The sequence below is a fragment of the Myotis myotis genome, unplaced genomic scaffold (assembly GCF_014108235.1).
Source record: "Myotis myotis isolate mMyoMyo1 unplaced genomic scaffold, mMyoMyo1.p scaffold_m19_p_7, whole genome shotgun sequence".
In the NCBI taxonomy this organism is placed as follows: Eukaryota; Metazoa; Chordata; class Mammalia; order Chiroptera; family Vespertilionidae; genus Myotis; species Myotis myotis.
The window spans coordinates 20,562,721-20,575,002 of NW_023416379.1; the positions used below are offsets into that span (position 1 = coordinate 20,562,721).

The 12,282-nt window shown below is 36.5% G+C and overlaps 1 protein-coding gene across 29 annotated transcripts in view; it reads right to left on the bottom strand.

The window, feature by feature from the left end:
* The window catches only part of EPB41L2 (erythrocyte membrane protein band 4.1 like 2), a 190,593-nt gene that overhangs the window by 34,626 nt on the left and 143,685 nt on the right, over window positions 1-12,282 (bottom strand). For 20 of the 29 annotated variants that reach the window (XM_036316233.1, XM_036316236.1, XM_036316231.1 and 17 more), the window contains 3 exons: window positions 11,422-11,594; window positions 6,474-6,643; window positions 1,860-1,922 (listed from right to left, as the gene is read on the bottom strand). In XM_036316233.1, coding sequence (XP_036172126.1) covers window positions 1,860-1,922; window positions 6,474-6,643; window positions 11,422-11,594 — 406 coding nt within the window. The remainder of the gene's footprint in view (window positions 1-1,859; window positions 1,923-6,473; window positions 6,644-11,421; window positions 11,595-12,282) is intronic. The other 9 variants (XM_036316247.1, XM_036316245.1, XM_036316242.1 and 6 more) reach the window with 1 other exon arrangement.

Sequence of the window (12,282 nt, forward strand, 5' to 3'; positions counted from 1 at the left end):
TAAAACCAAAAAATAAGACAAAGCATACTTACGATTAAAAAAACATACTAAAGCAAGAAAAATGCCAAGTCTCAAAAGCCATATTATCACCTATGAATAGCTTTAATGAGTCCCTCAAAATTTGAACATAAAGCAAATTTGTAATTTTTTATGATTCACATCTTAAAGGGTTCTAATGTCTTCTTTGTTTAGAATTTTTTAAGAAATAACTATTTACATTATTAGAAGGAAGTCATGGAATTAATACTCAAAATGGCTAATAACTCTTCTTTCTAATAGTTAGATTTGAATGCAGCCTAGGAATTTGTTCCTGTAGACTCACCTTCCTGATTAGGGATACTACTAAAATTGCCTTCCGTGAACATATTAAAATCAAGTAAAAATAGAGAAAGGTGGACTCAGAAGCACATTTGGCCTCAGGGGAAAGCCAGTCCAAGATCATCTACCACAAAACGGGGGTGGTAGGGTGGGCAAGGACTGACTTTTTTCAGGAAATTCCAGCAGTGGCTTTTAATCTTAAGGAATAAAAATAACAGCTTCCACAGGCTGCTTGTATTTGATCTCTCCATAAAATAACCTCATACTGGTTTCATGTAGTTGCTAAGCACAAATGTGAGGCCCAGCTGCCCCACATACCAAATGGTCCTTATACAGACAAAAATGCAAGCGTAATTACCAGGTTGATTTTTCACTGGAGTAGGCCCTGATGAATGGTATTGTGGGATTTTTTATATTGGCCCTGAAAACTAGTATTTGTGGGAATTAAAACTAAATATTGCTTAGGAAATGGTTTTAACTGAATTTTAAACCTTTTCTTACATTTCAAAAATCATGGGGCCACCTGTTGACTGCAGCTTTCATCCACTCCCAGAGGAACAGGTCATGCATCTGATAAAATTAGGTATTCCGTATTCATGCACAAGCATAGTTGCTCATCTATGAGCTTCTACAGCCATTTGCAAAAACTCATGAAAATCTAAAAATCTTTGCATGGCATGGAAAAATGACTGTGGCTTGAGATCAGGCACATTTCTTGTATTTGTTCAAAGCAATGTTATGTATTACACTTTAAAGCATTTTAGTAAGTTATGCAAAAATACATTTCCAATAATTATCACAAGCTGCCAAAAGCAACCAAATTGATTAGTCAGATTATTGAGAATTGCAGTTCACCACTAAATACATTGCCATGTACTGCCCCCTAAATAAGGAGAAGAAAAGTTCTCGTGTGACACGGGGAATATAGTTGACATTCCTAACTGGGTGGCTAGGTTTTCTTTTTTCCCCCCTCTTTTTTGTCTTTCATTTATTCTTCCTTCTTTATCAAAGCTATCCCATTAAATAGCATACTTTCATATGGAATACTTTAATTGAACCACATTCCTAACTGCATGGATTTTAGTGGCACCACCCACCCCCACCTCCATAACCACCCCAAACTATTGTGGACATAGATCGACAGTAAAATGATTTTATGCCAAATCAACAAATATCTGTTCTGGTTACTGAATACTAAGGATGGGATCACATTACTTCAGATTCCATGCCCTGAGATAACCCATTAGGAGAGAATAAGTTTACTTATAGAACTTCAAGGTTAATGGATTAAAAACTATTCATCTGATGAAATAGAACTTGTTTTCCCAGTTGTCACTTTGAGAACTTCTAGTAAATATACTCCTACCTAAGCCACTTTAAAAGAACACAGTCAGACTGGTAACATGCACTCCCGAGTTGGATTTTCCCCATGCATTTCATGCGCTGTGCTTGGAAAATGTTGCCAGCCAGCCTGTGAGTGACCTCCCAACCATAGCAGCCTGGCAGCCATCAGGACAGTTGTTTTCTTAAATTATACAAACCTCCAACATTAAATTGCTATGTCTGACATAAATATTATCCCCTTCTACTCTCAAGGAATTTTTCTGTGAAATTAAATCACACACAGGGGGAAAAAGCAAATAAACGTAAGTGTATCAATCAGCAAGCACCAGAGTTGGATAGTCTAAGACATTACTAGTAATAACAATTTTAAGAACCTAAAGCCACAAGCAAAACTGACAAATAAACCCTGAAAGTGCATCACCCCACATAAGAATAATGGCAGGCAGCAGCCACCATGTTTTAATTTTGCAGAAAAAATATCCACCTCCTCCAGCTGTGTTTCCTCTTCTTCTATCTTCGCCTGAAAAGTCATACAGCAAGTGGCCAGAAACAGAAGTATTAGTGGAATCTCTACCATTGGTGCAAAGAAGTTGTATTTGAACTTCAATGGTGAACTAGCATTACCAACCTTTATTGTGTGGCCCTCAGAAGATGCAGAACATTAAGCCACGCGGTCTTTCTTCACCTACAGTGTTGTATAAATGATGGAAATGATCCTTTGCAAGGGTGGAATGGAGAATGGAAGCTTCACTCTTTCTCAGTCCCTAGTTTACATGCACTGCTTTTGAGTACTGTTTTTTATTACTCAAGAATAAAAATCTGAGAGTGTAAAAATGGCATAATTCAATCAGTTCTAATTTGAAATGTCTAAATCCACTGGTGATAACGGCAAAATAAAATGATGTAAAATTTGGCTTTCCCTTTATGTCAGACAAATATTCCCTATTATTCAGTTTTTTACACAGATTTCTTTCCTTGGTGGGGAGGGAATTGGTTTATTTTGCTACATTCATGTTACAATGGTAGGTATTTAAAAATACTCTTTAAACTATAGCCACTTTTCTTTCATAAAATACTTTAAACAATAATCAGTTTTCATAGTTGGACAAGTCTCAGTATTTAACATTCCAAAAGAATAAATTTGTGAATTTAAAACTAGCATAAATACTAGTGACTACTGACTAACTCAAAGACAGGAATGGCAAAAAAGAAAAATACTGGTTCTGATACCAAAGGAAAATAGTTTAACCTTTACATGTTAATTGATAGCAGGATCATATACATATCATATTCAAATGACAGTGTAAAATCTGAGAGTTCAAAATGTTCTCTTTTAAAAAAAAATGTATTCAAGTACTTCTGAAAAGTTAGCAAGAAGCTCAGAGTATCTTTTTTATCAGAAGGTAAATATTAGACACAACCAATAATCTGTTAAGAACTATCTTCCAATTCCTGGGTCAACACTGAATTCTCTAAAATGTCCATCTTTCACATCCACAGGTACCCTTTAAGATTCGTGGCTTCTCAATGCCTAATCATAATATTATCTTCACATTTGTCTTTAGGTTTGCTCTAAATTACATGACTTACTCTATTTATTGATAGTAACCACAGGATACTAAGACACTAAGTCACCAGACCACATTTTACAAAACAATCAAAAATATACTGCACACGTTAGCATGGACTGACTAGCAGTGCAGAGGTAGTCCTATAAAGAGGTAAAAATCTTCAAACCAGACATTTAATTTTAAGAACACTAAGAGGCCCAACCTTAGGGCTATATATTCTAAATTTTCAAAAAGCCTTGTTTCATTTTCCATACACATTTGTTAAAGAAAAGATATTTTCCTTACAAAATACCTGATGGTGACTCTGTCACATAATTATATGATTTAGAGTTTTTAAAAAGACTCATACAAAATAAAACACTACCTGAAATTCATCTGATCTCCAAATGCTACAATAATAGAGAGACAAGGAGTTTCTGAGATTAGAACTACAAATGTCAGGAATAGAGGACTAAAGATGCATAAATTCAAGAAGGATGAGCTTGGCTTTCTAACAAAAGAACTAATAGAGCCCTAACCGGTTTGGCCCAGTGGATAGAGCATCGGCCTGTGACTGGAGGGTCCGGTCAAGGGCATGTACCTTGGTTGCGGGCACATCCCCAGTGGGGGGTGTGCAGGAGGCAGCTGATCAATGTTTCTCTCTCATCGATGTTTCTGACTCTCTATCCCTCTCCCTTCCTCTCTGTAAAAAATCAATAAAATTTTAAAAAAAAAAGAACTAATAGAAACTACTTATACATGTCAATTACTGTGATGTCCACAGCATCCTAAGTTCTTTTTTTAAGACCTAGTAAGGTTTACAGATATTTATAAAAGAATCATATAAGTTTGCTTTAAACTTAGAATGTATGGAGCTCTCAATGGATATCAATGAAAGGGAAGTTGCTTACACTTATTGCTCATGCACTGAAATATCTGTGTGAAAATGTGCAGCTCATACTATATTGAGGGTAGTCAGTGGTAAAGTTTATGCACATGTTTACACTCTACATTGGGAGGGGTACAAGATGAAGTGTAGTTTTGTGGACTGCACAGACTGAAGCTTATGTTGGAGTACCAACAACTGCTTCCTCTTCCTCTGTTCTGTCATTTGGGTCACAGTCATAAGACACATGAAAGGACGTGGCTTTGGCCTCCAGGTAGCAGAGGGACAGAGCCAGAGGAAGGGAAAATGTGAGGGAAAAGGGCACTGACTGAGAAGCAGAGAGGAGGAGCCCAAAGATGAGGATGAGGGAGGGAAGAAATGAAGGAGAGGTGATCGGAACATAGTGCTGGACGTCAGCGGGGAGGAAGGAGACCCAGACCTTGGGGAGGCTAGGGAAAGCAAGGTACCCATCTTCATCGAGGAGTGAGGGGAAGCTGGGTGGGAAGCATTTACAGAAACTGAAGGGAAAGTACCCAAACTCAGAATCCTTGTGGTCAGCCTCTGTTAGAGGCTTCTCGTGGGTGGGAGGACAGTTAGTCTGAGAAGGGGCTACAATAGGATCCAAGACAGAATCCAGGACAGCGACGTCACAGTCCCCCTGCTCTGATGTTTCCCCTGTGGAAAGGAGTTCTAAGCTGTCTAGTGTGATTTGGTCGGCCTCCCCAAAGGGGTCTTCCTCCGAAATGTCTGAAAGCAAGTCCATTTCAGGGACTGGTAACAGGTTTGGGGAAAGACATGAAGCATAGCGGATGAGCGGTGAAGGTGGGCAGATGAAAACAGGCTGCTTTCAGAAGCAAATCCATGGTTGAATGTGAAATTACACGGATACATTCAAAGGAGAAATGGAGGCAAAAGAGGAGAGAAGAAATAAGTAGTTAGTGAACAATCTTACTCAAAAGTAGGGATTGTATTAACACAGTGTGGTTAGAAAATGAATTAAATGATCCATTTTAAAGAGGAAAACTGAAGTACTTTGATTATAAAATGTATATATATAGACTGACTTAACTACTGTTTTCTGACTGGTTGCAAATAGATCCAATGAAACTCAAACAGCATTATTACTTTTAAACCTGGTTGCTGACAGACATTCAAAGCATTGGCAGAAGACCAACATACTCAACTTTTGCTGAATGAAGATAAGAATTTCCTTTGGAATTTAAAAGAACTTTATAAAAAAATAACGATGTATCAAATTAACCAGGCAAAATAGAACAGAGACTTCAAATTGCTCAGCTCTTCTGTTTCAAATATAAGGAGTCACTCTCCTAGGTGCCTCATCAGCATAATTATTAAAGATTCTGACAACTTTTCAGCAGTTCAAGGATACCTTGTTGATTTGTGCTATTTTTAACTAAATAATTTTTGAACAAATAGTTTTGAAATATGATACAAATTCTTTAACAAGGTATGCAGGTGATTGGATGGCACGTGCTACCTGAAGCCCTTGTCCTTGTGGCATAAGGGTCCGCATGGTCCCCCTCCCCCCTCAATGCTGAGAATTAGAGGTTGTCGAATTCCTGAGAACTGGCAGCTACTTCATCTGGCAGGTTCTTTATGAATTCATGCTGTATGTCTTCAGAATTTTCAAAGTTAAAGTATAGAGATTATTATAAGTCCACAGAATGATTTCATTTGTGTGTGTGTTGCTTTGTGCAGATATAGAAAAGAGATCTGAAGAACTCAAAGCCTCTTCGAATCAACCTCTAAGTGACTTCACTTGCCCAAGGTAACATAAATAACAGTGACAAATTTGAAAACATAATACAGGGTACTTCTCTATTCATTATGATGTACATACAAAAGAAGGCCAAAAGCAACACACCATCTTCACACTGTTCACAAAACACTTACCCTTGCTTAAGAATGTCTTCTTCATCAGTTATAGATTACTAATGAAAAATAATATTTTTCATAAAGACCATCTTTGCTCATTTCAAAAAATGTAAGTTAACATGATTAAAATAATAATACAGGTTGTACTTTAACATTTACTTGTAACAAACAAATATAAATTTCAAATCATCATAGCTTTTATCATTTAAGGATTTAACTAAATAGAATGATTATGAAGAGTTAAAAATTACTTACTTGCATTAATATAATTTACATTGGAATATTTTGCTTTGAACTCCACTCAGAAAAAGGTTAGAGACCCTATCCAAACAAGCAAGAGCCTTTGCATATTTGAAAATTGGGAAATTATATCAAAAGAGAACATACATTGACTAATTTTAAATATTATTTGAGTTCTGAAACAACAAATGCAACAGATAGCCTCATTTAAAATCACATATTCTACTCATTTACCATACCTTTCCTTCAATGAGGTGCACATGTGGGGCTTTAGTGGGGCTTCTGAGGTCCCTTCTGCCATCCCCATCCTGTACTATGGCCGTGCTGACAACTCCTCGGCCATATGCCGACACCTCCCCAGGGCCAGGAGAATCCTTCGTAAGACTTTGGTCCACAACACCAACTAGAGCTAATAAAGAATGATCATTTGGATTACATTAGGACAGGTAAATGGTCAAATTTTATGAAACTTCCCCCTTTTACACAGATAAGCAGGCAGCATGTACTCAAAAGAAACGTTGCTAGAGCTCTGAAAATATCAACGTGTCAAACAAACTAATTTTTAAACCTTTATAAAAAGTTTATTAATTTTAATTTTATTTTTTTTATCCTCACCCAATGATATTTTTTCCATTTATTTTTAGAGAGAGTGAAAGGGGGTTGGGAGCGTGCAACCGAGGTACATGCCCCTTGACCAGATTGAACCTGGAACCCTTCAGTCTGCAGGCTGACTCTCTATCCACTGAACCAAACCACTGAACTCTAAAAGTATTCTGAATTTTAATCCATTAAACTACACAGGCTCCTAAAACAGTTTTTTTAAGGGTATACTCTTATCATGCAATCAGCCAGCAGAAGGAGCTCTAAGACCAGCTGAAATGAGAGTCAAAGCAGTGTCAGAATCACAATGTAAGCATTATTTTAATTCTCTAGGATTTCTTTGATCTTATTTGAGATTATTTCTGAAACAAATAATTATCTATTTATTAAAATTATTTGCTTCAATAAGTTTAAAGAATTCGCCCATAAAAGAACTTTAATTTAAATGCCATTTAAAATTGTGACAAGATAGTAAAGGTAGATTTTAGGGAATGAATTTCTGTTTAATAGTTTTTATTTCTCTAACATCCCCCCTGAATGCCTCAACTTGACCTAACAGTAAATCTAATACACAGACACCCTCCCACTCAGCAAGCCTGGCCCTCATGTACTCCCTTCATCTCTCCTACAGATGGGAAGAAACAGATTGTGCTGCAATCTGTGTCATATGGCAAATCAACCCAAGATGGCCTCGGATCTCAACAAGGCAAAGTGAGTAGCAATTGGCAAAGCCTCTGTCTATCTGTAGTTTCTCCCTCAACAACAGGAACAACCAGGGAGGTCATTTTACTTGTATAAAAAGTGCTTGACTGGCTCAGATCCATGCCCCCAGAGAAGCCCAGTAACCACAAAGGCCTTTAGGCTGCAAGCTTTTGGAGGGCAGGGACTGTATGTGATCCACCACATTGAACTTGGAAGGCATCAAGCACTTCTAACCCATGTTTTACAAGAAAACTTTGATCTACATCCCCACAAGCCCTAAAACTTCCTTCTTCCCCAGTCTTGCCGTTTTGGCCACCCTCATACTTGTTTGCACCTAGTTAACTCAAGCCAGAAACCTCAAAGTCTCTTCCTTCACCCCTTAACATCTGCAAGTCCAAGCAAGTGCTGGATCTATTCTAAATGTGGCCAGTTCTTCCATCTCTATTTGACCACCCAGATCCCTAAGGACTCATGCTTTCAAAAGCCCACAGAATGTTATAAAATGAACTCACATCTTACATTAAGAATAATTATTTTCCAGGTGTTTTTTTATAAACTTTTGAGAAGATTTTCATAGGTTTCACTTGGAAAGTACACAGCTATGAGTAATTATTTTAACTTATGATTATGATTTCTAAGCACCCCTACACATACTCAGAAATTATTGCAAAATGGGAAAAATTTGACCTAGAAATAGTTTGATATAATATCAAAATTTTAATGAAATTTAAATTTACACAATGACGTTGACAAAATGTTGACGCTGCATACTTTTAAACATTTATTAATTTCAGATTGCAGGGGAATTTTTATTTTGGGGGGATTTAAAATAATTTTTTTTAGGTCTTAAACACTTGTAGATCCCTGAGAAGCTTGTAGGCCCTAGCCACTGAGCTTAGGGTGCCAAATGGCTGACTTGGCTACTATCACCCAAGGCAAACCACCATTAGTCTCATCTGGACTATTCCCAACCAGTTCTCCTGCTTCTTCTCTCATCCTCTAGTGATTTTAGACATTGCAAAGTTATTGGTTTAAAAAAAAATAATAGTGTACTTATATGCTTGCACAAGTGTGTACACATCTGTACTTATACACACTACACACATACCAAAAACAAAACAAAACAAAAAAAACTTTCAGCAATTTCCTGCAACACCTAGAATAAAAACCACATTCTTTACCATGGCGTGCAAGGCCATGTGTGACCTGCGCCAGCCTACCTCTCCCCATCACTTACTAAGCTCTGACTACACTTGACTTCTTTCTGTTCTGGAATGTAATAAGCTCTCCCTAATCTTACAACCTTCAGACCCGCTACCTGCGATGCTTTATCTCCTGCTTTACTCAAGGCTGCCTCCTACTCTCAACTGAGATGGTTCTTCTTCCTCATATAGGCCTCCGTTCCCAGATGACCCAAGTAACTAGTGTCCGTGATTATTATATTTTCCATTTTCATGAAATCATTGCTTCCCCTGCTCTCAAATACATCTCGGTCATAAACTCTTTTAAATGACTGCTTTGCCTACTTTTTGGGTTGATTTTCCAATCTTGGATTCTCACTGTTCTAAAACAGCTACTCTGGATTGACTTTTATTTTTATATTTGATTTTAGATATCACATTAAATTTAAATTTTATGTTCTATGTAATCACTAGAAGACTGTCAAGCCTTAAAGTAAGAACTATTGATACATATATCTACACTAGTCTAACCTTACTTAAAAACTAAACAGGGAAATGAAAACACAACACATGTCAACAACAACAAAAATGGTATGTTAATGGAGAGTGGTGGGAAAAAATAAAGCTCAGTACCAGGTTACAGCCTAGCTTTGCTTTGAGGAGGAAAAAAAAGGGAGACTATAAGCCCTAACCAAATAGTTCACTGGCTGTCTGGTCCTGCACTGGCATGAAAAGCCTTCTATTTTTCACAATAACACAATAATCCTTTGATAACTTGCCCATCTGATGAATTACAGTGCCCAGAACACAAAAGGAAAAATAATGGATTACTGTGCCATGTTTGTGGCTTTTACTTATAAAAATCATTGTTTTCAGATACAAACCTATTACCACCCTCTGCACTAGTTGCCCCTAGAAGATGGTACATTTCCTTAAGCACGGCTGATACGCCTCATAGAGATCACAGTAGCTTACTCTTCTTTATAAACTGTAAAATTTGTAATATAAGAGTTATAAAGCCTCATAGTTTAAAACAAACGCTGAAACAGACAGCATTCCAGGAAGAGGAATGATTTCTCTCAGGGCATTAAACAATACTGCCTGCATTTATTCAGCACTTGCATAAATTCTGTGTAGCAAGGGGCAAAGTTTGTGAAATATTTACATGGATGGGAACATTTTTCAGATTTACTGGAAAAATGTTCAGTTGCCTATTAGCTAAAAGTTACACGGATAGCTATTGTACACTAGTAATTCACTAAGTTTAAATCCCTACATTTGGAAATGTGGACATTGATTTGAACCAAGTTTATGGTCACCTTGCAATTTTTGGGTGGTCTCATAAAAATATACTAACGATTCTTCTGAATCAATATTTAATAACTATGTATACAAAGATGCCCAACAACAAATCCTGGGAAGTATCACCATGTGTATGCCTGGTTCTGTTTTCCAAGTTTATTCCAGGAAAAACAGATCAAGACCCAGGTGTGTTTATCCTTCACTGCGGGAATATTTTTATCTATTAGCATATTGTCTGTTTCAGATAATTATTTATAATATAGTTGTTCAAGTTCATATTTCAGAAAGTTATCAGTAATAACAAGCAATAAAAAGATTTTTGCTAATAACAGTAATAAAAGATAATTTTTAAATTTTATATTACTATTTTTGTATATGTTTTGAGATTAATCAACAAAAATGTTGAAAAGCTACTTCTTCTGGTAGAAAGTCATCCATACGAATTGTTTTCATTTAGGTAGAAAAAAATGTAAGTCCTTCATAAAGTATTCTAATATAAAATTAACCTTAGCTTTTTTCTAGAAAACCTGCTATTAATTCAAAATTAGGGTAATAAGATACATACATGTATGAAAGGAAGCAACATCAATTTATTTCCATGTATAATTTATACAAAACTACAAATATGGAGCTAATTAGAATTCCAATAGGAAAAATATACAAATTTATACACTCCCCTTGGGTGAAAGAACAAACGAATATATTATATTTTCTTTCTTTTTGTTAAAACACTACATTTAAACTGATCCTTTGAAGCTGTGAATGGTTTCTCATATGCTGGAAAGTTTGATAAGCTTCAGTCAGAGTTTTTAAAATCATAAAAATTTGAATTTTTAAAGTTCCTTTGAATAGAAGTTCAGATGTTACCACACCAAAAACCTTTGGAATTACATTTTTGCCAAAAAATAATCCACATAAAATACATCACAATTAAGTCAGACCAGTAAAAATATGTTTGTCCACCATCTCATCAGTGAGAACTCTTAGCGAACATTTGTGTCCGCTGATAATGCAAAAAAAAGCATTTAGATTCAGAATGAGAACTTCAAATCCTACAAAATTTTCTTGTGAGTATAAGAAATGAAACTTTATTTACTCAGAATAAAATGGCTATTCCTCTAGGGCAGTGGTTCTCAACCTTGGCTACACATTAGAATCACCTGGGAATCTTTTTAAAATCCTGATTTCTGGGCCTCATCCTCAGATGAGGGTAGCTGGGCCTCGGAGGATGAGGCCCAGAAATCAGGATTTTAAAAGATTCCCAGGTAATTCTAATGTGCAGCCAAAGTTGAGAACCACTGCTCTAGGGTATTTCTGGGGGCCTTATCAACTAGTCAACATTCTCTGATCCCACTGGATTAGAAAGATTAATGGAATTCAAAACTGTCATGCACATCTTTACCTCCATCTAGAATCCTGGAGGCCCGCTTACTAGATGTGCGCTCAAAGTGTGGCGCAGGCCTGTCAATGAGGGTGCTTGCCTGGCGGGTCTGGGCTTGGGTGCGGCCGCTATAGCGGAATTTGGACCCCAAGGTCAGGAACTTGGCCTTTGGTGGCTGCTCTGGAGACACAAGCCTGTAGTGGGGAGAAAAAGGAACAAAATTAGAATTTATGAATTCTTTATTAACTTTAAAACTCTTTTAATATCTCATTTTATTAAGCATGATTACTCAATATTAAAAAATGGATGACTAATGAAAAAGAACATTATTTATATACCTTCCTATATAAGAGCTTGATGATAGTGATAAAATGAATAAATCCATATTCATGTATTTATGAATGTTTTCCTCGACATGAGCAAAAGTACAGCTGTTCTCAGTGTTTATCAAAGGTTATTTGTTTGTATTAGCTTAAATCATTTAGATAAACACATATGTCTGAATTCTCGCTCCTAGCTGTAAGTGCCAAGTAGCAATCCCTTACTCTTAGTAATTCTTAATATTTATGTTTATTTTTCCTGGGAAAGAACATCTAACAAGGAATCTTGTTCCCACGAAGAAGGCAGCATGCAGTGGATATGCAGAGATGACTAACTTCCTTTCTTGCTAGCACAGTTCTACTGCTAAACCTGGGTTCATAATGGATAAAGTTAAACTTAATGTCAAATACTCCCATGTATACAAAAACATGTTCTTAGTAAACGAGCCAATCTTGTCTGGCATACAACTGAAATTTCCTCCCTTTCACTGTCTGATCAAGAGTTGGCAAAATATCTTAAAAAAAAAATCTCAGAGCTCTTGTGGAATTTATTAAATATAAG